Source organism: Vipera ursinii (assembly GCF_947247035.1).
Source record: "Vipera ursinii genome assembly, chromosome: 1".
Lineage (NCBI taxonomy): Eukaryota > Metazoa > Chordata > Lepidosauria > Squamata > Viperidae > Vipera > Vipera ursinii.
In genome coordinates this window covers 75,091,709-75,116,357 of record NC_139512.1, presented here as the reverse complement: position 1 = coordinate 75,116,357, position 24,649 = coordinate 75,091,709, and the positions used below count along the sequence as shown (strand labels likewise).

The 24,649-nt window shown below is 41.0% G+C and overlaps 1 protein-coding gene across 4 annotated transcripts in view; it reads right to left on the bottom strand.

Moving 5' to 3' along the window:
• Positions 1-24,649, bottom strand: part of CKAP5 (cytoskeleton associated protein 5) — an 81,974-nt gene that overhangs the window by 1,672 nt on the left and 55,653 nt on the right. For all 4 annotated transcript variants that reach the window (XM_083374074.1, XM_083374077.1, XM_083374076.1 and 1 more), the window contains 12 exons: positions 19,190-19,325; positions 18,420-18,613; positions 16,023-16,195; positions 11,887-12,060; positions 10,846-10,966; positions 8,180-8,359; positions 7,120-7,307; positions 4,680-4,755; positions 4,114-4,302; positions 3,888-4,025; positions 2,435-2,518; positions 1,051-1,207 (listed from right to left, as the gene is read on the bottom strand). In XM_083374074.1, coding sequence (XP_083230200.1) covers positions 1,051-1,207; positions 2,435-2,518; positions 3,888-4,025; positions 4,114-4,302; positions 4,680-4,755; positions 7,120-7,307; positions 8,180-8,359; positions 10,846-10,966; positions 11,887-12,060; positions 16,023-16,195; positions 18,420-18,613; positions 19,190-19,325 — 1,810 coding nt within the window. The remainder of the gene's footprint in view (positions 1-1,050; positions 1,208-2,434; positions 2,519-3,887; positions 4,026-4,113; positions 4,303-4,679; positions 4,756-7,119; positions 7,308-8,179; positions 8,360-10,845; positions 10,967-11,886; positions 12,061-16,022; positions 16,196-18,419; positions 18,614-19,189; positions 19,326-24,649) is intronic.

The window sequence follows — 24,649 nt, the reverse complement described above, 5'->3', positions numbered from 1 at the left end:
GACCAGGCTAACCCTGAGGGTGGGGTCAAACGCATCATCAGTCTCGAGTCTCTTTATGCCCACAAGAGATTTAAGTCCAGCCCACCTTGAATTCCATTGACTCCATTGTCTACCATCAATTTGCTTTGCCAGTTAGTAGCTCAGAATCTTGTAGAGTTTAAGCTTGCAATAAACCTTTATATTCATTTGAACTGCCTGAACTCCCGATTTCCTGTGCTTGACAATTTGTATGGCGTAACTACTTATGTTATCTTTGTGCCTTATTCTTGGGGGGAGGAGGGACAAAGTTGGACCTGGTCATGACCAATCAATGAAGCAGGTGGAACATTTTACCCCCTTCTTCGTGCTTTTGATATTTACTGAACCATATGGGATGAGTTTAGAAAATGACACTTTCCTACATAAGGACTGTCCTCTTTATAACTGAAATAAAACAGGCATGGGAAACCACCAGTGGTGAGATCTCCAGCTAGATGGGAGGTGGAGTAGAGAGACTTGCAAGTTTGGATTCCCTTCAGGGGAGGAAGTGGCAAGGCCTGACCTTCCCTAAAATCCCTAAAGCTTTTATCTGCCTATTTCCAGGAGAATGTAGTCAGTCTGGTGAGATTAGACTAGCAACTATAGAGAAGCAATTCTAATCAGCTCAGTGTCGCTTTGGTTCTTTGGGTCTGACATCATCCTAGAACAGACCATTCGTGTCTGCCCTGGCCTTCTGACATTCTCTCTGTGTTACAGGAAGAAGAGCTGTGCTGACTTCATTTTAACTATCTTTACTTTAGGTCTTTACTTTGAATATCTTTCTGCTTAATATTAATCAACAAGGCTGCTGCTATACCATATGCAATATTCTAGTAATTCTATTTGTAGATATTACCTGCATAATGAGAGTATTATGGAATAACCACTATAAATGTTTAATGCCACTCACCCTGTGATTTAAGAAAGTTGATACATTACTTCTGAAATTCTCTACCTCTTCTGCTAACCCTGGAAAAATCTGATAACTCCATCAACACAAGAGGTGTTGGCTGCAAGTTCATATCAAATTACCTGTGGAAGAAATCCGCCCTTTGCCTTCCCTTTCCATTTCAATCAGCCGGAGACCTCGTTCTACATAGCTCTGGAAGAACTGTGAGGAGTTTTTTAGGAAGGGCTCAATATCTGCATCAGAATATTTCTTTTTATACTCATACAGCTCTGCCAGACCCTGTTTTAAAAACAAAGTACCTCAGCTATTAAAAACTGCACATATAAAAACAGGCATGAGTGCTGAAGATTTAGGTTCTGAATATTGTATACTAAAGCTAGTTCAATATCATGGCTCTGAATTCAACGCACTATTATTTGATCATTAGGATTTCAAATGGATCTTTCCTGGGCCTACTTTAAAATGTCAGAAGTTGATTTAGATGTTCCTCTGTTTAAGTTCAACAGCTTGGCTCTAAACATTTCCTAAAGGCTAGCCCAGTGGGACTGCAAAGCTGTCATATTAAAAAAAAAAAAAACACCTCCAACAAAAAAAATACTGTGCAACTGATAGATGGGCAAAATGCTCTGTGCATAGACCACAGCCTGCACGACAGAGCAGGCTTAAGTGGTTTGCGGCTGGATCTGAACATGCTGGTCCCAGTTATAGGCATTCCAGGTTGGAAAAGATTGGAAAAAAATGAAGTCAGCAGCAGCGAAGGGAAGGGAAGGGAAAGAAAGAGCTGGGATGATTGGGGGGAAAAGGATGGCTCCAAACGTATTGGGTTATGTTGTGCTAAAATACAAACACAGCAGTGGCATGAAATACAACAACAAGAGAAAGAGTATGATTTGGCCAGGTGTTCAGCGGGGATAGGGAAGAAAAGCAATGAGACTATTGTTCTACAACAGAGGTCTTCAACATTTCTGGGCTCACAGCCCGGAGGGAAGGAGAGCAGCTTCCAAATTGGTGCGTGTGTACATGCAAATGGACCCACGTGCACTGGCGCAGCACTAGCAGCTCCATTCATGCTTGCACAAATGGGCCGCACACACCCGCCTGGTGCTAGCGGCCTCATTCGCGCCCGTTCATGCATGCGTAAATGGGCCACAACATGCACCTGCCTGGCACTAGCCGCCTCGTTTGCGCCCGTGCACATGTGCAAACAGGGCTGCGGGCGCTAACAAGAGGGGCAGTGCGCATGTGCACCAGCCAGCCATTTCCACAGTCCACCGGCTAAGAGGCCGTGGCCCAGTAGTGGGCTGCAGCCCATAGGTTGGGGACCCTTGTTCTACAAGTCCCATCTGAAAATTTTACCCAAATCCCAAACAATCAAAACATTTTGTGCTTCTGTTGAGCTGGACCATTATTCAGTAGAGAATCAAGTGGGCTGAACCCTGAGTCAAAATGAGTTTCTTCCATGTTTAGAAAAAAAGCTTTTTTTTTTGTTCTAGGCATACTTCTTACCTCTTTAGTGTTTTCTTTAGAGCCAATTTTTTTAAATATCTCTGCTAAAATATCATTTACTTTGGCCTTTGGTGACTTTTCGTCCTATGAAAGGAATTTGGACATTAATTAACAAACCAAATTAAAAATCCAAACAACTAAAGAATGCACAAAAAGAAATGAACAAAAACTCGAGGAATTGAAATTTCAGTAACCGAAGCATCTTTAGAACCCTATGACAGGTAAACCAGAGTTATAAAACATAAATGAGGAGAAAAACTAGGACAGTATCTTCTAGTTTAACAAACCACTATTCTAGAAATCAGACAGCATTAATCTCAACTTATTAATAATGCCAAACAGTGATTTCAGCCTCACTAGTAGCAGGGTTCTGAAAACTATGATAGAGCTCACTAATATTATCAATACTGTACTGTACATCTGTACAAGCAAGGTTTAAATGGCCATGTGTAAATATAGTGGCCTAAAGGGACAAAGTTTAGGAGAAAGGAAAGTGTTAGCTATCAAATGTTGCCACTCAGCAATAGACAAATTTGATATCTGTACTGTTTTGAGAATTCTGAGTGTCAACCAGAACCAGAAATTAACCTTGTAATTGTGGCTACACTAAACACAACACACTTAAGCCATCTCTCTTGAACATCACTTCATGCAAGGCTTTTTTCTTGGCCAGGACAATATCATGGATAGATAGATAGCATTCTGTTACTGTACAGGTAGTCCTTGATTTACAACCACAATTGATCCAAACTTTATGTTGCTAAGCGAAACATTTTTAAAGTGAATTTTGTTCTATTTTACAGCTTTTCTTACCACAGTTAAGTGAATCACTGCAGTTATTACGCTGGTAACAGAGTTGTTAAGTGAAACTGGCTTCCCCGCTGACTTTGCTTGTAAGAAGGTTGCAACCATCATAAGTATGAGTCGGTTGCCAGGCATCTGAATTTTGATCATGTGACCATGGGGATGCAGCAACGGTTGTAAGCGTGAAGAATGGCCATAAGCCACTTTTTTCAGTGCCGCTGTAACTTTGAACAGTCATTAAATGAACTGTTGTATGTTGAGGACTACCTGTAATTCATCTCCTTTAAAAGAAGTCAAAGTGACTACTTGAGTCTTTTTTAAAAAAAAGATCTGTTATGTTATAAATAAATGTATGAAAAAAAAGAGAAAAATTGATTGTTTACAGGAAATAGGCAGATTGCTCAATTTGCATACAGCCTAAAACATACTGTTGTGCAAGAGATTCTGTAGCTAACCCTTTTACAAAATGCCTCCCTGTATTTCTTGACAACTTAATCCAGCCACATCAGAGAGCTTCTTCAGCTTTCTATGCAATCCAGACTAAAAGTCCAATACAGTAAAAATGATAAAATTCCCAAAGATTCCAACAGTGCAATCGTAAAAAGTGACAGCTGGTTTTATTTTAAAAAAACAACAACAAAATACTTACAGTACGGGAAGCACCTTTTTCCGTGCCTTTATCAGATTTGCTTCCAGTTTGGTCCAGAGAGTGTTTCATCATTCTGCACAGGTGAGCCTCCAATTCAGACTCATTCTTGTTATCTATCATTGTTAAATGATCTAAAATCTAGAAAGGAACATTATAAATTTAGAGAGAATCTTTTAAATATTCCCGAGAACCCTTCGTAGGTTGGAACAAGCCCATTTGGTCTCACCTTGGCTCCCTTCAGTTTGCATAATGTATGAATCAAGGTCTTCAGAGTCCGTATTGGGAATTCACTTTTGCACTGCTTTAATTTCTCTTTTGGAAACACCTTCATAAAGATGTGAATGTCCAACATTATTCGGTCCAGGTTGATGCTGTTGATAGTTTCAGGGAGAAGTCTTACCATTCTCCATAAGCACTTGGAGACAGGAGAGAAATGTTTACAAAGAAAAGCCAGTTACTTATGGAAAAGCATATCCTAAATGTAGAGTTGTCAGTGGAAAACCTGATGTTTTAAAAGCTTAAAATAAATGGTCATGAACAAATAGGGTGATTTTTTCTGCTCAATTATATTGGACATAGGTTTACAGATCATTAAGACACAACTCCTAAGAGAATTTTTAAACCTTTCATTTTTATTCTCAAGCTTATCTATTAATAACAGCATGCCACACTAAGTTGTATTTATACTGTAATTTTTCCAATAGAAAAGAATTAGGTCTATAATTAAGACAAGCTGGCAATACATATCATTATGCCATTTCAAATTTGGAAAAAAAAACCCTACATACTCACTTTCATTACAAGTTCTGAGAACTTTGGAGAACTAGCAGTGGCTAATAGACTGTCCTGGAGTAGAACAAGCAGGGCACTAGAAGAATTAAATGAAGTACCATTATTTAATTGATTTATACAGCCCCCATCTCACCGTGATGATTTTGGGTGGCTAACATTTAAAACTGTAATACAAATAACGTAAAATTACAGTGCATATAATAACAATTGACATAAAAGCCAGTCTCCATAAAGCAAGCAACAATCTCCTAAGTTCCATCTAAATATAACCATTGCAAGAGTCATACACATTTTCACAGAGAATCAACAAGCACCATGCACAGGGGTGTAATACTTGGGATTTTACTTGGGAGACTGTTCAAAATACAACAGAATATGAACACACCACCTATCTATAACTCAGAAAAGCATCCATGACTTTTTCCAAGACTGCACGGTTATTGCAGGCAGGCCTCTACTGTAATCACAGAATTAGAAAAGCAGACATGCCTGCTTTAATTAGCTACAGGCAGTGTTTATGCTCTAAACCAGGGGTTAAACTGCAGGCTGGTTGCATCGTGCAGAGGCCGTGCCCATCCCAGCTCCGGCAATGTGAAAAAAGATGCAATATGAGTGAGGACAGTTTCCCCGCCGTCTTGAAGGAGGCGGTGGTGAGACCTCTCCTCAAGAAGCCTGCCTTGGACCCAGCTGTGTTAAATAACTTTCGTCCGGTCTCCAACCTTCGCTTCCTTGCGAAGGTTGTTGAGAGTGTGGTGGCGCATCAGTTCCCTCTGGTCCTGGATGAAGCGGATTATCTAGACCCGTACCAATCGGGTTTCAGGCCCGGGTACAGCACGGAGACGTCATTGGTCGCTCTGGTGAATGATCTCTGGAGGGCCCGCGACAGGGGATATTCCTCTGTCCTAGTCCTATTAGACCTCTCAGCGGCTTTCGATACCATCGACCATGGTATCCTGCTGCGGTGTCTCAGGGGATTGGGAGTGGGAGGCACAGTTTTTCAGTGGTTCTCCTCCTATCTCCTGGGACGTTCGCAGTCGGTGTTGGCACGGGGGCAGAGGTCGACCTCGAGGCCTCTTGCTTGTGGAGTTCCTCAGGGTCGGTCCTCTCGCCTCTCCTGTTCAACATCTACATGAAACCGCTGGGTGAGATCATTCGTGGTTTTGGAGTTGGGTATCATCAGTACGCTGATGATACCCAGCTTTTTATTTCGACCCCAAACCACCCCAGCGATGCCCTCGACGTGATGTCCCGTTGCCTGGAAGCAGTTCAGGTCTGCATGGGGAGGAACAGGCTTCAACTCAACCCCGACAAGACTGAGTGGCTGTACATACTGGCATCCCGGGATATTCAGAATATTCCATCTCTTTCTATGGGGGGGGTGAGCTATTACCCCCCGTAGATAGGGCTCGCAACTTGGGAGTCCTCCTAGATTCACAGCTTACTTTGGAAGACCACATAGTAACTGTGACTAGGGGGGCCTTCGCCCAGGTTCGCCTGGTGCGCCAGTTGCGGCCCTATCTAGACCGGGATGCCCTGCGTACGGTCACTCATGCGCTCGTGACCTCTCGTTTAGACTACTGCAACACTCTCTACATGGGGCTGCCCTTGAGGACCACTCGGAAGCTCCAACTGGTACAGAATGCAGCCGCGAGAGTTGTGTTGGGAGTCTCCTGATACTCCCATGTTACACCTCTGCTCCGTGAGCTGCATTGGCTCCCAGTTGTCTTCTGAGTGAGATTCAAGGTTCTGGTAATGGTTTTCAAGGCCCTACATGGCATGGGTCCGGAGTACCTTAGGGATCACCTGCTGCCGGCATCAACTTCCCTCCGCCCTGTGCGTTCCCACAGAGAGGGCCTCCTCAGGGTGCCACCGGTCAGAGAATGTCGTCTGGTGGCCCCCAGGGGGAGGTCCTTCTCTGTGGGCGCCCCGGATCTATGGAATCGGTTGCCGGTTGAGCTCCGGATGGTGCCCGACCTTCGCTCCTTCCGAATCGATCTGAAGACTTATTTGTTCGAACAAGCCGGCCTGGCCTGATGGGGGGATGGGTTGAGATTTTATTGTTGTTTTTAATATATTTATTTATTGTTTTAGCTTGGGCATTGTGTTTAATTCTTTTTAACTTTTGTATCTTTGTACTTTTATATGTTTGCCCTGTTCACCGCCCTGAGTCCTTCGGGAGAAGGGCGGTATACAAATAAAATTATTATTATTATTATTATTATGTCGCGACACATCAAGTGACGTGGCGATTTTGGCACCCGTGCTCTAAACCATCTCTTCTTATGAATTATATTTGAAGCATTACTCAACTGTACCCAACTGTAATGAGGAACAAAAGTATTTCATCAAGCACATGCCGTAATATTAGTGTTACGTGCTATGTCAGAAGGTTATACTATGAAAAAAAAGACCTTTTTCATCTTATCATCAAGTTATTTACCTTAATATGTTTGTTTGGTCGGATTTCTCTAGAACTTTTACCACCAAGAGGTTGACAGATCTGATAACCTGCTGGCCTTCTTCTAGATCTTCAACTCTTGAATCCAGCATTAAGGTAATGAGGCCATGCATCAAATCCTTCAACACTCCTGCAGAAGCCTCCCTTGCCAAGCTTTCAATCTGGAATAACTGTCAAATGAATGTAAGTTTTAGATAGAATTCTTTCTTCTGAATAAAACTTAGAAGCCTCAATAACCCCCCTTCAGAACTATTCGAAAACAATGTTGCATTTTGTTTGCCTTCTCAGTAAGCCTTGTTTTAAGAAATACATTTAGAAGTGTTGATGAGCAGAAAGAACCTGTGGTGCAGGACTGAAGAGAAGGGGATGCTTTACATGCCAGCCTGAAGAAATTGAGTGGCAAACCGAAATGCAACAATAAAACACAAGCTGCACCTCTTAAAGGCATGGTTTGTTCTTTAAAGAATGTTGATGTCAGATGATTGACACTGGAGCTGAAAATTGCAGTAGATTAGAACAGCGCTATAAGAACTGCACTTACTCATCTGGGGAGCTGTATTTATTCATCCCTGAAAATAGCACTTCAAGAATTAAAATATTAATATGTGTAAAATACCTAGATCATTTAACCCAAGCACGTCAAACAAAATAAAATACTACATTGTGAACCCCCACTTTGCTAAATACAAACCATTTATCTTTTTTTCCAACAGATACACAGTAGACAAACATTTTATTTTTAAATTTTAATTAAGCTTCTAGGAATTAGGCTTTGTGCACTGCTTTTGGTAAGTCTCAAAATTCAGAAATACGATGAGAAAACAACATGCAACTTGATCTATTATGTACCAAGCAACCAGACTGTGCATTAAGTTTGCTAGATGTGCAGCATACTTAACTTTTTTCGGTAAATGTATACGTGTTCAAGAGTAAAATAATAAATTTTACACAAAAGAAATTATAATAAAATAAATTTATGCCTGACCGAATTTTAACTGTTTTTGCTCATTTTACAGTGGCAAAGAAAATAAAGAACTCTTACCGAAATCATGTTTCCAATGATGCAACTGTACAACTTGACAATCTCATCCTTGTCCAGTTTCTCATCAGCCATATGAGTATTATAAATGAGTCGGAGCTGCATGAATGTAGCTATTAAGAATTGGTCAATGTGGCCAGACATTGCTTCAGCTTTATCCTCTTGTCTCAGAACCTCATCAATCTGTATGCAGACATAATATTTTTTCTTCACACAGCAGAGTATTTAAGACATTGGTCTGCACTAGGTGCAAAAACTACCACCAATCTCTTAAACTATTATTTTCCCCGTTTTACTATTCTATTACAATTCTCTAGGAACCAATCACTTTGTTCACAATCTTAGGATATTAGACCAAACATCAGATGTGCAGTGCCAGCAAAAGCTAGTTACTCCTGCATTATCTAGTCTTCACAAATTTTGCAGCCTTCACACTTCAAACAACCTATCTCAAATATGTACCTTATTACAAACATTTAGAATTCATTTTTTCCTACTATGGCAGTCATTGTTAGCCCTAGGGCAGGGGTCGGCAACCCGAAAAAGGAAAAGAGCCACTGGGAACCGGTTCCATCACACATAAAAAAAAGTGGGAGCCGCATGCGTGCGTCCATGCGCAAAACGGGTTTTTCTTGCGCATGCGCGGACGCGTGCGGTTGCCTTTTTTTAATGTGTGATGGAACCGGTTCCCAGTTGCGCGACGGCGACGGCCCGCAGCTTTCCCAAGAAGCGGCGCCGCTACCCATTCCGAGAGGTGCGCGCGCACCTCTCCAAACGACCGTAGGTGCGCGTGCACCTCCCCAAACCTCCCCAAATGTCGGCAGGTCTCCGGACGGCGGCAGCTTGGGAGAGGTGGGCGCGCACTCTCCAAACCGCCGCCATCCCGTTTGCACAGCTGCCGTGTTCGTCAATGTTTGACGAACGCGGCAGGTCTCTGGACGGGATGGCGGCGGCTTGGAGAGGTGCGCGCGCACCTCCGCCCTTCGGAAAGGTGCGCGCGCACCTCTCGGAACGGGCGGTGCCACTCTCCATTTGGAGAGGTGTGCGCGCACCACTGCCCGTTCAAAGAGGTGCACGCGCACCAGGCGGCTGGGAGCCGCAGGAGACGGCTCAAAGAGCCGCATGCGGCTCCGGAGCCGCGGGTTGCCAACCCGTGCCCTAGGGAATGCAAGATGAAAATGTAAATTCACCCATGAGTATTCTTTTTTTTTTTCCATAAAGAAGGAAAGCTTTTCCATGAAATTTTTCATGTTGTTTGGAATAGCTGAGAAAGAGTATCCTTCCTTTTGAAGACAGCAAAGTAAAAATGATGGCTATTCCGCAGAAAACCTCAGTTCAGACCCATTGGTAAACTGAGGGTCATCAAAAACTTACAACTAGAAGCCAGAGAGAAATGAATAAAATATAATGAAAACAGAATTCATGTATTTGGTAAACAAAAAAACCTTATCACACGCTCTAGTATTTGTTCCATTTCCGGGGCACCAATCAACTTCAGGCTGGTATACAATGTATTGTTGGCAAGGAAGTGAAGAAGGAAAAGCAAAGAAAGCTAACAGACTATTGGATGCTTATCTCGGGGACTACTTTTGAAGGAACAATCAGCAGTGAGTAGAAAACATGGTAAAAAAAAAACCCCAGAATCCAGCAAACTGTCTGATCTACAGGTATTACTAACTTCGTATACTGACAATTACTAAAAAGCCTCTTGGTAGTTTCCAATGAAAAAGTATATCTTCCTTATTCATTTTTTATCCTGCCTTTATTATTTTTATAAATAATGCAAGGGAGTGAACATAGTTAATACTTCTTCATCCTTCTATTTTTTTCCCTCGCAACAATCCTATGAGGTGGGTTTGGCTGAGAAAGACCACAAAAAGTTATTTAAGTACTCTTTACTGATGTGCCAGCATAGAAATATGCTTAATAAAATGAATGCATCACAAAAGCCTTCTCATTCGTTTCTTCTGGCTTATTCTATTCAGCCAAAAGTCAAGTTCGTGCCAGCCCATCTCTCTCCCCCCCTCCCCCCAAAAAAAATACTTCCTGGAACGAAAGGGGCCTCAGCTGGCAAAATGAGGACTCTGCTTCGCGGTTAAGTAGACTGAAATTCAAGTAGTGGAGGAACAGTCAGATTAAATAAATGCTGTCTTATTAGATAATACGAAGAGTTAAAATATCCTTGATATCAACAAGAAAGTCAGGGAATTATCTAGAAGGTGAGAATGTTCTACGTTCTTGCATTTGAAAAGAAGATCTTTTTCTTTACAAGATGTGGTGCTTGCTCCCAGCTTGGCTGGCTTCAAAAAGGTTTGCATCAATCCATGGAAGTCATGGGGTTTAATAGTTATTAGTCTTGTTGGCAGCTCTACAGGCCATCTGCTGGGAGATGGGCTTCCTTGTGCCACTGTGAGAACAGACTGCTGGGACTAGGTAGACCAGAGGTCTGTTCCAGGAAGGCATCACTTATGTTCTTCTTGAGAATTGCGAGTCAGATGGCCCCTGTGCACTTAGTTGTGTCATCAAGACATTTCAGAGTGGCGCATATGTCACCTGACACTCAGCTCCACCAAATGTGCAACTCATCACTCTCGCAATTAATTTGTTGATCTGTGCAATGGTAGCTTAAGAACACTATGTTGTTGCCATCTACAAGGAACACCACGTACCTGTGCAAGAGCCTGGATACTAGTATTGATATCCCCGCTGGCGACCTGGGAGATAACAAAGTTGATGGTAGAAGCAGTATTGCTGTGCATGTCATCAAAGTGTGGGGAGACAGGACGGATCCTGGATGGAAGAAAGATCTTGTAATTACTGGAAGGCAATCCTTGCCACCCTACTTCCAAAATAACACTTGCAAATTTTGCAGGGAGTCTTAGCTTAATTGAGAAAAACAAAATATGCTACTGAAAACAAGCACACAGTTGGAAGTACAAATGGCTGCAGATATGGCTAATAAGTAGATTGTCAAGTTGAAAAGCGTACGGGCTTTTCAAGTGACTCTGAGGCATTGTTTATCTTAAAAGTCCTTTATTAGCCTAATACACCGGCAAATGCTTGCTCGAAGGAAGCTGGAATCTGAAATCTCTGCCCCTTGCACAATATATTAAAACACAATTCACCACCTTTCTAATTTTGTCATTAATCATATTCTCCAATTAATTTAAAGAATCAGTTTCCCTTCCGTTAGAAAACTCGCCAAGGTCTTATCTTCTCTAGTGTTATCGAATGTTATTGCTTGACAGATGCTGCCTGCCTGTGGAATTTTACCATTTTTCCCTTTAACACCTGAATAGGGCTTCTCTCATTCTTTTCCTTCCCTGTTAATTAAGTCAGCTCTTCTCCTTGTCTCATCTCTATCTAGTTTTGTTCCCTCTACTTTTTTCTTCTACCTTTTCCTACCTCCATTCTGTGGGTGAGGTATTTTTTCTTGTGTTGTGTTTTGCGTTTTTGCTGGAAGAAAGGAGAAGAATATGGATGTATATATCTCTGTTTCTCTAGGAGACAGTGGCTGGTATATGCAGATGAGAGAATCAATGCATTTTATAAATGGAATTTAACTATAGTTACATCAATTAGTAGTGACTTGTTTTTGTTCTGAGCTTTTATGGCCTCGGGCAGAACCTTCATACGTGAGAAAGAAGAGAACACTATATCTCCAATATGCACATACTGGGTCAAAACAGACTAAATTCCCCTGCACTTACTTAGGTTCAGGAATCGAGACTGGCTCAAAGATGTCATCCAGTTTGTGCTGAACAAGTGCTGGCATTTCACATCGCACTGTGCCATTATCATTTTCTATTTCATCCAGATCCAGCTGAAATTCCCGAGGAACTGTATTCATTGCCTCTGAATGGCCACTTAAGTTACGGGCTTGGCTATAAAAATCAAGCAATACATTTTCCTTAATATTTCAGGAAGCATGCTGCCCTCCCATAGAAATCCTCACAAGCTAGACTTCCGGGTGGCAAGGCGTCGCCGGAGGCAGCCATTCTTAGGCTGTCAGCCCCGCGGCTCCGTAGAGCCACGGAAAACAGCGCCGACCAGCTGTTTTGGCGGCTCGGAAGCCCCCTCCTCGGGAGAAGAGGAGGGGGTGAGTGCCCAGGTAGGGGTAGAGCTCTCCGGGGCCGCCAGAGCTAATAGTTTTGGCGGCTGAAGGATTGAGCCTCCCCGAAGCCTGGGTATGCTCCGGACTGCGGGGTGCCTCTGCTCTGGGTTTTTTGGAGCAGAGCAGGGCGTCAGCAACCATCCCTGCCAGCAAGAGAGAACCTTTGAGAACTGGGATGCAGGCAGAGCGACACAGGAGATCTAGGTGAAAGGGAATTTATGATCTTTAACTCAATGGACTTTGCGGAGTTTGAAAGTGAAAGTGCGTAGCAGGCAATAGTGGGTGAAAATGGCTACCAAATCCTCTAAAGCTCTTAGAAGCACGGGGGCTTCTCCGGTGCAGCAGTTTTCGTTACAAGTTTTATTGCCCCAACCTCCTGCATCTGTACCTGTACTTGCATCAACTTTTACAGTTAAAGACTTACAGAATGTGTTGCAAGAGGCTATGGAAAAGCAATCGCAACAATTAGTTGAGCTTATGGATAAGAAGTTAACAGAAATAAGGGCAGACATCTTATCTGCATTTCAAGGCATGGCTATATGTATTGAGCGTTTGGACAAAAGAGTGGAAGATCTCAGCCAAAATAATATCAGATTAGATGTAAAAATGACAGAAACTGAAAATGTGGTGGAGAAAATTGATAGTGATTTGACCTTGGTACAGTATCATGAGATGGAGTTTGCTGTGAGAATTAGAGGCTTAAAAGAGGATCCTAAAGAAAATTTGAAGAAAATAGTTTCTGAGGCTCTGGAAGGGGTGCTGGGGCGACCAGCAGATGAAATTATGGAAGATATAGACAAAATTTTCTGTGTTAATTTGTGGATTGCAAGACAAAGGAAATTACTCAGAGATGTGGTGGTTTACTTTACAAAGAGAGCGATTAGAAATGAGGTTATTCAAGCCTCTTACAATACTAAATTTGTAATTGCTGAGCAATAAGTCTTGATTTTAAAAGAGATCCCTCCAAGAATCTTAAGGAGAAGGAAGGAATTTGCTTTTTTGGCGCAAGAATTAAGACGACGTGATATTAAGTTCAGATGGGAGATACCAGTGGGTATGGTGGTGACGTATGAAGGTATGAGACATCGTCTTACTACAGTGTTGCAGGCATGTGATTTTTATAGTAATGTTTTAAAAGCAGCCCCCATACCACTTTTGGAATCTACAAAGAAGAATGGTGAGGGAGAGTCTCAACGACGCAGAGAGAATTTACAAGGTGCTGAAGGAACAATGCAGATAGATGAGAAAGTTACAGGAGTGGATCAAATTTCAGTATCATCGGAGGCCAGAAACCAGAGGATGACGCGCGCTGCTTCTAGACAAATGAGACGAGCCTGAAGATTTAGTTGTAGAACTGAAGGAGATAATAATGCAATAAGGGAAAGTTTCTGGATTTAAGGTTAACATACAAAAAATTAAAATGTTGTTTAAGAATATGATAGTATCATAAAAGGCTGTTTTAGAAGAGCTAACGGATTTGAAATTGTTAAAAGGGTTAAATATTTGGGGATATATTTGTCACCCTTAAATGTAAAGTTATATAAAAATAATTATGTTTTGTAATACTTTATGTTGCTTTAATTTAAAAATAATTATGAAAAGTTAACTGGGTAGAATTGTAGTAGTGAAAATGAATGTCTTGCTGAAATTTTGTAGGTCATGATTTGTTATCTGGTTGGTATGTATATTTATTGTGTGATAAGAAGGTGGATAATGTGTCTAAGGTATATATTTTAAGACATGCTCTGTTGCGAGTTTGGAAACAGTATAGACACAAGTTAACTTGTAAGATACCTATATGGGCAATAATGAAACACGCAATAGAAAATATAAACATAATGTGACTACATATAAGGAAATTTTAAGTTTGGGAAGGAATGTATGGCATTTGAAGTTGTATAATATCTTAAGAGAAGGAAAGATTGTATAAACTTGGTTTTAGTATGGAAAATTACAGGCCAGGTGGAAAGAAGATCAGAAAATTGGTTTTTTAATGACTGATGTAAATTTGGTAAAGTAAATTAGAGATCGTTTTGTCTGTAATTGTTTTTATTGGGCATTATTATTGACATTACTGTGGTGGACATTAAGCTGATGTTGAATTTAATTACGGCAGCAAGACTTTTAGTAGGGCAATATTGGGAGAAGGAAGAACTGCCGATTATAGAAGAATGGACTGTAAAAGTCTCCAACCTGGTGGAAATGGCAAAGATCTCAGCGTACTTGAAAGACTATTTGCAACAGAGATATATTGTGGAGTAAATATGGGACTAAAAAGTTTCATCTAGCATTTGAATAATTATTGATGTGATATTTATACTGCTTGTAGTTATTTTATAAGAGTTAAAGTGCGATAGATTTAATAGTTTATGGTTGTTTGCATAAGGTAGATTATGATTGTTTGTATTTTTATACCCTGTATCTAGCTCTGGGAAGTTGGGGAGGGGGGAGGGGGAAGGGAGGGAGGGGCGGGGGAGGGCTGGGGAGTGGGAAGGGGGTTGGGAGGGGTTGTGTTTTGTTAAAAATAAAATGTATTGTAAAACTTTTCAATAAAAAAAAATCCTCACAAGCTACAGGTGGAAAACATTCTTTTTGATATTATCTGGGACTTTGTTCAATAGAGTCCAACTTTGCGTCAAAGAAATCTCCCTAGTTTTCCAACATTCTCTGCAGTTCATAAAGAAACTGGGAAGGTTATTACTCACTACTACTAATTTTTTGAAGGGCTTAAGGAAGTGAAACAACAAATAATGACTTCTGCTATTCCAACATAACAAAATTTGTTGTCCTCTAACGATTGTTTAAATACAGAAACAAAACAAAAAAAAAAACCCGCAGGAAGTCCTTGACTTACAACCATGATACCATAATTTCCTTTGTTAAGCAAGGCGGTTGCTAAATATGCCACGCCAATTTACAACCTTTTTTGCCACAGTTGTTAAGTAATTGCTACAGTTGTGAAATTAACCGTGTGGTCATTAAGCAAATTCAACTCTCCCCCCGCCAAAAAAAATTGATTTTGCTTGTCAGAAGCTGGTTGGGAAGACTGCAAATGGTGATCGTAGGACCCAGGTTCTGGTTCCAAGTGCCCAAATTTTAATCACATGACTGTGGAGATTTGGTTGTAAGTGCAAGACCTGATTATAAATCACTTTTCTCAGCACTGTTGTAACTTTGAACAAACACTAAACAAACAGTCGTCGGTAGAGGATTTCCTGCAGCAGTTTTTATAGCTTTTGCATTAACCAAGCAATATCAGCAATGGCTCTAAGCTATTGGGAATCTGTATTCTCTTGAAGACTTTAAGACATCACGAGTTTTTCCTAGAACCCTAACTTTTAAGAAGCTTTATTATAATATATGGAACTTCTTCCAAAGGGTATTGAATAACTAATGATTGGGGGGAAAGACAGAAATCGTACAAGCCCTGCTACCAAGGATTTAGTGGTTAGTACTTACATCCTATAAGTGCGATACATAATTCTGTCCATGGAGAAGCAGTGAAAAAAGGCACAATACCATTTAGAAAGCATTCAAGACATGACAAAACAGATGAAGAAAGGTTCAAACATTTTGCTTTGCAGTACTTTTTTGTTTTTGTTTTTGCAATCTGTGTCTCATGCATGCAGCAATGAAAAAAACAAAAGACAGCCACAAGGCAACAGCAAGGTATGTTTTAGCACACACTGTGAAAATGTTGCACACAGATGGCATTTTCTCCACATAACATACTTGAGTTTGGAAGACATGTCTTCAGCTCCTCCCTTCCGCAGCACGTTTGCACTGGCATTGGCATTTTGTATGCGCTGGGGTTTTTCATCTACCTGCCTTGATAAAGCAGTATTGGGCTTCTTAGCTGACCGTTTTATTCGTTCCTCCAACATACTCATGTCCTTCTCAGAAAGCTGTACAAGAAGAAAGACTTCAATGTCATGAAAGACTTGCCTCTAAGAATGCTCCGAAACTTCATAATTTCTGAAATGCAGTTTAACTCCCAATACAAGTCTTGTACTCAGCAATTATTCTTTTCTTCCCTTTATAAGTGCAGTATAAATGTTTCCTAAGGCACCTCTAAACACAAAAATAAGCAAGGGCAGACTCTCTCATTTATTTACTATTCATCAATTTCTCTCCCCAACAGATGTAAAAGGTGAAAACTCTCTCATATGAAAAATAAATTTAAGGAGCTTGGAGATACAGCAACTGATGATGCTACACGGATTCTCACTAGAGACAACACTGCATGTCAGTAAGTCAGCATCCACATTTTTGCAGTTGGACATCTATCCTCCTTAATTGAGTGAACTGTGACCACTAGGCCAGACAACTTACTATTTAAGTCAGGGGTCTTCAAACTTGGCCCATTTATGACTTGTGGACTTCAACTCCAGAATTCCTCAGCTACGCACGCTGGCTGAGGAATTCTGGGAGTTGAAGTCCACAAGTCATAAAAGGGCCAAGTTTGAAGACCCCTGATCTAAGACCCCTGATCTAATTCTCTAGAACAAGGGTGGGCAAGCATTTTGTGGCCAAAAGCTAACATTAACAATTGGGGGCTTGGAGAGAACTGCAAATCAGAGGGCCCACATCATACAAGTGGTGACACTAACAATATGCCTATTTTAGTATTTACAGTATATTCAGTTTGTATCTGTTTCTCACTGCAAAATAATGGGAAATCTATTGTTATTTTTAGCAGACATGTTTGAAGGGTTTCTGGGGGCCTCCCTTATCTGTATAAAGCAAGAACAGATTACAATTACGTAAGTTTTGACAGTGGAATACATTTTTCCCCACTGTTTGAATGGAACTATGGGCGTAACAAATATGACTCTCACAAATGTTAACCCATCTTGTTGACACAGGACTGCCATGTAGGTAAATTCTGGATGCTTCTATCATTTTCCTACTCCCAACCTAGGAAAGCGTCGTGAGAAACAGTAACACCTAAAGCAACAATTGACTTAATTTACAATTTTCCCCAATAGATAATATCTTGCAAGAAGAATATGAGATTTCATATCCAAGTGCAGAGATGTAATCTAAATTGAATAACATTAATTTATTCATGTTAGATTTTCAAAATGAGAATAGGAAAGTAGTTGTAGGATGTATCAATACATCTGAAAACTCAAACCATTGAAGATTAAAAAAATAAGATAAAATCATCATTAATACAAGTGTTCTCCAATTTTGCAGGGCCTCTACCTCCTAAAGTTTCATCTAAGACTGACCTTTCTTACCATATTAATGTTAGAAATTCAGAAATATGCTCTAAATAATACAATTTAAGTAAAATTAAATTGAAATTTTGACAAAAGCAGTGGTTCTGAAATGTAAGAGACAAGAAAAATAATTCCACATAAGGTACTATTTTGGAAGTAGGTGGTACTTGATGTCACCTGATTTCTTTACTCTGAAACAGCTTGATATCCTACTTGAATGTGGATGGTGAAACTTTCAGAAAGATTCTTATCTTATTTAACCTAACTTTTTGTAATTTTGTACATAACTAATAAATATTTTAAAATTGTTGTAAAGACATAACAGCTATGTTCCAAGTTCATTTTAGTCGCATTTCTATTTAGAATCAGGTTGATATAAAATAATTTGTATGAACAGACCTAGTGGCCTAAATAGGCATTTAATGATCGATCCCCACTTTATCACGCTTTATCTTGATATGCACAAAATATGTGACTTTTGGCTTAGTTGCTTTAATGCTTGGAACAGTTTAAAAACTGATTCTCACAAACTGGACCGAACTGGCTAAATAATAGGTCTGCACAGATTTTTTTTCCTTTTACCAATGCAATTTCCTCCAATTCTTTCACTGATATAGTTGTCAAACTATTTTGAACATTTGGGGTACACAAAGTTCAACTAATTTCCATGTTACTGCTATCGCAGATTTAACAATAAATGCTTATTTACCATCTTACAATTCACTGACATCTGAATGATCAATCAGCCATCAACTAAATAGCAAAAAGTACAATTTATCTGTTCTTGATAAATCAATATTCAGTCAGTGTATAATGCAGGTCTGTTGTGACTTTGTATCACTTTATCTGAATCGTCCAATACACTGTAAGAATTTAATTTTTCCCTTGATTCCCATTTACTTACATTTCCAATCAGCTTGAACACCTGGTCGCCATGCACATTGTAAACAGTAACAATGGTATTAAGAGCAGCATTTCTGACTGTGTTGTCCCTGTCACCAATGTGAATTGCAATTTCCTTTAAGGCTTTGCCTGGAGTTGGCTGACACACATTCATACCATATGATTCAACTAGACATCCGAGCTCTTCCAAGCACTCTAAGGAACAACAAAAGAAGATGTACATAAAACCCAAAGGCAACAACACTACTTAGTAAAGTGAACTGTTATCATAGACAAGGTAAAAATTCTTATTTATGATTAAAAGTCTCCAACATTAAACTGGGGACTCACTGTAAAACAATGCACAACATAGCCACATTTGCCCCTTAACCATTCACTTTTATCAGCAGCAGCCTGACTGAATTTACCAGAACAGGCATTAAAAATAATTTTTATAACAGGAACACAATTGTTACTCTCTATTTGTTGTATTTTTATTTTTCATTTTCTCCCTGTTTCATTGTTTCCTATCCCACTCCCACTTCTAAGTAAAAGGCTTCTACTGCTCTTTTCGGAAATAATTATGCAGAAAAATTGCATATATGAACGTGTACCCCCAATCCCTTACTAGGCTGAAAACAATTACCTACCCCCGCCTACACCAATGCATCTCCCCATACATTTTATGCATCCAACACAGACCTTGACACGCCAGTATTTCAAGTAGGTCTTGCCCATTCCATTATTTTCATGACTGTAATAAGATATTGTGATCTGCACTACATGTCCCACCTGCCCGCTGTTTTGAATTTTTTGATTTTGTCCCATCCATGATAAATGTGAACATCTTGCTGGCTGGATAGACAAGGCACATCCTGTTCAGAATGGCACGCACATCCCTTCGAATAACATCTTTTGGTTCCCCAACCTAAAATAAGAGAAGGTATTTGGGGATTTAGAGAAACTGGAAGCATAATCAGTATTCTTAGTATTCTCATCCAAGGCCTCCAGGGAATCACAGGCACTCCTAAGTTTTCAGATTGTGTATTTTCACTCTGGAATTTTAGCTTGTGACAAATACACTGGAGCAAACATGAATGTGTTTAATCTTGAGCATAACATATTAGAAGATGCTATTCTGATGTAGGTTACTGTTCTCACTTGCTCTGAGATTTTTGCAAAATAGAATCTTTGCAAGTACAGCAGCAAAAACCAATACCAAATCTCATGGGTCATTATAGTGAATAAGAGATAATTAGATAATTATACTACAAGGCTGCAGCATTATCATCAATTAGTAATTGGTTTAACTTAACACGTCGGAGACGGGGTCTAGAGAGCGATTGGAGGTCCAGCCGTTCCGAATCTGACCGATTGCAGTTAAGAACCTTTATAAGGTCTTATCTTGCTGCAATAAGGACAGCGAGGGCTAACTACTTCGCCGCCCTCATCGCGTCCGCAGATAATTGTCCGGCTGCCTTGTTCAGGGTGACTCGCTCCCTTCTTAACCAGGAGGTGAGGGAGGATTCCTTGCAAGGACGGGCTGAGGAGTTTAGTCATCATCTGATGGACAAAATCGTTCAGATCCGGGCCGGTTTGGACTCTGACTGGGTGGAATCTGACGTGGAGGAATCGGACGGTCCTGAGCATGTTATCTGGACTGAGTTCGATCCCATTTCCCCTGATGATGTGGACAGGATCATGAGGAGCCTGAGCTCCACCACTTGTTTGCTGGATCTGTGCCCCTCCTGGCTGGTTTATGCGGCTCGGGAGGGGACACGAGGCTGGTTCCAGGCAGTAATAACTACTTCTTTGAAAGAGGGCGTCTTCCCCGCCGCCTTGAAGGAGGCAGTGGTGAGACCCCTACTCAAAACGCCTGCCCTGGACCCGGCTGTTTTAAATAACTATCGTCCAGTCTCCAACCTTCGCTTTCTGTCGAAGGTTGTTGAGAGCGTGGTGGCACATCAGCTTCCTCTGTTCCTCGAGGAAATTGATTATCTGGACCTGTACCAATCGGGTTTCAGGCCCAGTCACAGCACGGAGACGGCACTGGTCGCGCTGGTGAATGATCTCTGGCGGGTTCGGGACAGGGGTTGCTCCTCTGTCCTAGTCCTATTAGATCTCTCAGCGGCTTTCGATACCATCGACCATGGTATCCTACTGCAACGGCTCAGGGGGCTGGGAGTGGGGGGCACCGTTTTACGGTGGTTCTCCTCCTATCTCTTGGGCCGCTCGCAGTCGGTATTGACGGGAGGGCAGAGATCCACCCCGAGGCCTCTCACTTGTGGAGTCCCTCAGGGGTCGGTTCTCTCGCCCCTCCTGTTCAACATCTATATGAAGCCGCTGGGCGAGGTGATTCGTGGTTTCGGGGTGGGGTATCATCAGTATGCTGATGATACCCAACTTTTTCTCTCCACCCTGAACCAACCCAGCGATGCCCTCGCCGTGATGTCCCGTTGCCTGGAGGCGGTCCAGGTCTGGATGGGGAGAAACAGGCTTCGTCTCAATCCTGCCAAGACTGAGTGGCTTTACAAATCGGCATCTCGGGCTAACCAAACTATTCCACCTTTAATGATGGGGGGTGAGGTGTTACCCCCCGTTGATAGGGCTCGCAACTTGGGCGTCCTCCTGGACTCACAGCTCAACTTTGAAGATCATAAAGGAGCCGTAACCAGGGGAGCTTTTGCCAAGGTTCGCCTGGTGCGCCAGTTGCGACCCTACCTGGACCAAGATGCCCTACACACAGTCACTCATGCGCTCGTGACCTCCCGTTTAGACTACTGCAACGCTCTCTACATGGGGCTGCCCTTGAGGACCACTCGGAGGCTTCAACTGGTGCAGAATGCGGCCGCACGAGTTGTGATGGGGGTTTCCCGATACTCCCATGTAACACCTCTACTCCGTGAGCTGCATTGGCTTCCGGTTGCCCTCCGGGTGAGATTCAAGGTGCTGGTGATGACCTATAAAGCCCTAAATGGCTTGGGTCCGGAATATTTGAGGGAACACCTGCTGCCAGCATCAAGCTCCCTTCGTCCAGTGTGCTCGCAGAGAGAGGGTCTTCTCAGGGTGTCGCCGGTAAAAGATTGCCAGCGGATAACACCCAGGGGGAGGGCCTTTTCTGTGGGTGCGCCTGCCCTCTGGAACCAGCTGCCCGTGGAGCTCAGGACTACCCCTGACCTACCTTCATTCCGCCGAGACCTGAAGACTTGGCTCTTTGAGCTCTCTGACCCAGGCTGAGAATTTTAACTGGGTTTTATTTTCAGGGATAATTTAATCTTTTATTTGTCTTTTAACTTTCTATTTTGTATTGGTATGATTTTAAAATGCCCTGTAAACCGCACTGAGTCCTTCGGGAAAGGGCGGTATATAAATCTAATAAAATCTAAAATCTAATAAAATCTAAACACAAGGGAGATTATTGAATATTGAAGGATATGATTTGTTATATGGTTGGCATGCTTATTTATTGTATGACAAAAAAGTGGATAATGTTTTTAAGACACATATATTAAGATATGCCCTGTTGCGAGTTTGGAAAAAATATCGTTAGAAGTTGAATTTTAAAATTCCAATTTGGGCAATACCTAAACATGCGATAGAAAATATAAATGTGGGATTTAAGCATGATGTGATTACATATAAAGAAATTCTTAGATTGGAAAGAAATGTATGGCAATTAAAGCCATTTAATATTTTAAAAGAAGAAAAGATAGTACAAACTTGGTTTCAGTATGGGCAGTTACAAGCTAGATGGAAACAGGATCAGAAAATTGGTATTTCCATGGTAGATGAAAATTTGGTTAAACAAATTAGAGATCAAAGTCCTGCACATATAAGAAGGATATATAATGCATTGATAGAAATAGATTCAGAAACGGAAGTTGTTAAAGATTGTATGATAAAATGGACCCAGAATATTCAAGAACCTATAGCGATGGATACTTGGGAAACAATCTGGGTCAGAAATTTAAAATTTACACAGGCACAAAATTTAAGAGAGAATTTTTATAAGATGTTTTATAGATGACATTTAGATCCTAAGAAATTAGCATGTATGTATCCAAATTATCAGCCTAAATGCTGGAGGTGTGGTTGTGATGACGCAACGTATTATCATATATGGTGGACTTGTAAAAAAGTTAAAGCTTTTTGGATTAAAATTTGGTGGAATATGAAGATATTTAAGAAAAAGATAAAGTTTTCTCCACAATTATTTTTGCTGGATATTACTACTGTACTGCTATAGAAACTAAATTGATGTTGTATTTAATAATGGCAGCAAGACTTTTGGTAGCGCAATATTGGAAGAAGGAAGATTTGCCTACTATAGAAGAATGGACTTTAAAAATTTCAAACCTGGCAGAAATGGCAAAAATTTCAGCATATTTGAAAGACCATTCACAGCAAAGATATATCTTGGAATGGAGAAGATGGGTTCATTTTATTCAGAATAAATATGGGACCAAAAAGTTTCATTTAGCATTTGAATAAGTAGTAGATTTATAAGATTTATTATTATTTAGTTATTTTAAGGAGACTTAAAGTTCGATAGGACTTAAAGTGTTATTATAGTTAGTTAGCATATTATAGCTTAAGATTGTTAGGGTTAATACCCTGTATTACGCTCTGGGAAGTCGGGGGGTAGGGGGAGGGAGGGGAAATTGGATGGGGGTGTGAGAGGGGTGGGTTTTATGTTTATAATGTATTTGTAAAACTTTTTAATAAAAAAAGAGAGATACATGTTCTCTAATGAACTGGAAAAATTCTGTAAAGGTATTTGCTCAACAATTCTCCAGTAAATTTTTACATCTATGTTAAAAAACATTGTTCTCTCTCACACACACTGTACCATGTATTACAGTTAATTTAGTTGTTAAAGATCAAGAATTTCTAATTGATGTATTTGGGGTGTTTTTGTTTTTTGTTTTGCTAACAGACATACAGTTGCAAGAAAAAGTATGTGAACCCTTTGGGATTACGTGGAGTTTTGCATGAATTGGCCAAATAATGCGCTCTAAACGTCATGTAAGTCACAACAATAGAAAAACACAGTCTGCTTAAAATAATACTACACAAACATTAGCTGTTGTCATGTTTTAATTGAACATAAGATGGAAACATTCACAGTGTAGGGTGGAAAAAGTATGTGAACCTTTGGACTTAATAACTTATTGACCCTCCTTTGGCAGCAATAACCTCAACCAAACGTTTCCTGTAGTTGCAGATCAGACCTGCACAACGATCTGGAGTAATTTTGGACCACTCCTCTTCACAAAACTGTTTCAGTGTAGCAATATTCTTGGGATGTCTGGTGTGAATCGCTCTCTTAAGGTCATGCCACAGCATTTCAATCGGGTTGAGGTCAGGACTCTGACTGGGCCACTCCAGAAGGCGTATTCTGTCCTGTTGAAGCCATTGTTTTGTTGAATTACTTGTATGCTTTGGGTCATTGTCCTGTTGCATCACCCATCCTCTGCAGAGCTTCAATTGGCGGACAGATGGTCATACGTTTTCCTGCAAAATGTCCTGATAAACTCTGGAATTCATTTTCCCATCAATGACAACAATCCGTCCAGGCCCTGAGGCAGCAAAGCAGCCCCAAACCATGATGCTCCCTCCGCCATGTTTTACAGCGGTTATGAGGTTTTGATGTTGGTGTGCTGTGCCTTTTTTTCTCCACACATAGTGTTGTGTGTTTTTCCCAAACAACTCAATTTTGGTTTCATCTGTCCACAGTATATTTTGCCAGTAGTGCTGTGGAACATCCAGGTGCTCTTTTGCAAACTTCAAACGTGCTGCAATATTTTTTTGGACAGCAATGGCTTCCTCCGTGGTGTCCTCCCATGTACTCCATTCTTATTTAATGTTTTCCTTATTGTAGATGTGTCAACAAAAATGTTAGCATGTGCCAGAGATTTCTGTAGGTCTTTAGCTGACACTCTAGGATTCTTCTTTACCTCATTAAGCATTATGCGCTGTGCTCTTGCAGTCATTTTTACAGGACGACCACGCCTAGGGAGAGTAGCAACAGTGCTAAACTTTCTCCATTTGTAGACAGTCTGTCTTACCGTGGACACATGAACATCAAGGCTTTTGGAGATACTTTTGTAACCCTTTCCAGCTTCATGCAAGTCAACAATTCTTGATCGTAGGTCTTCTGAGAGCTCTTTTCTGTGAGGCATGGTTCACATCACAGTGCTTCTTGAGACCAGTAAACCCAAAACAGGTGTGTTTTTTTAAAGGGCAGGACAG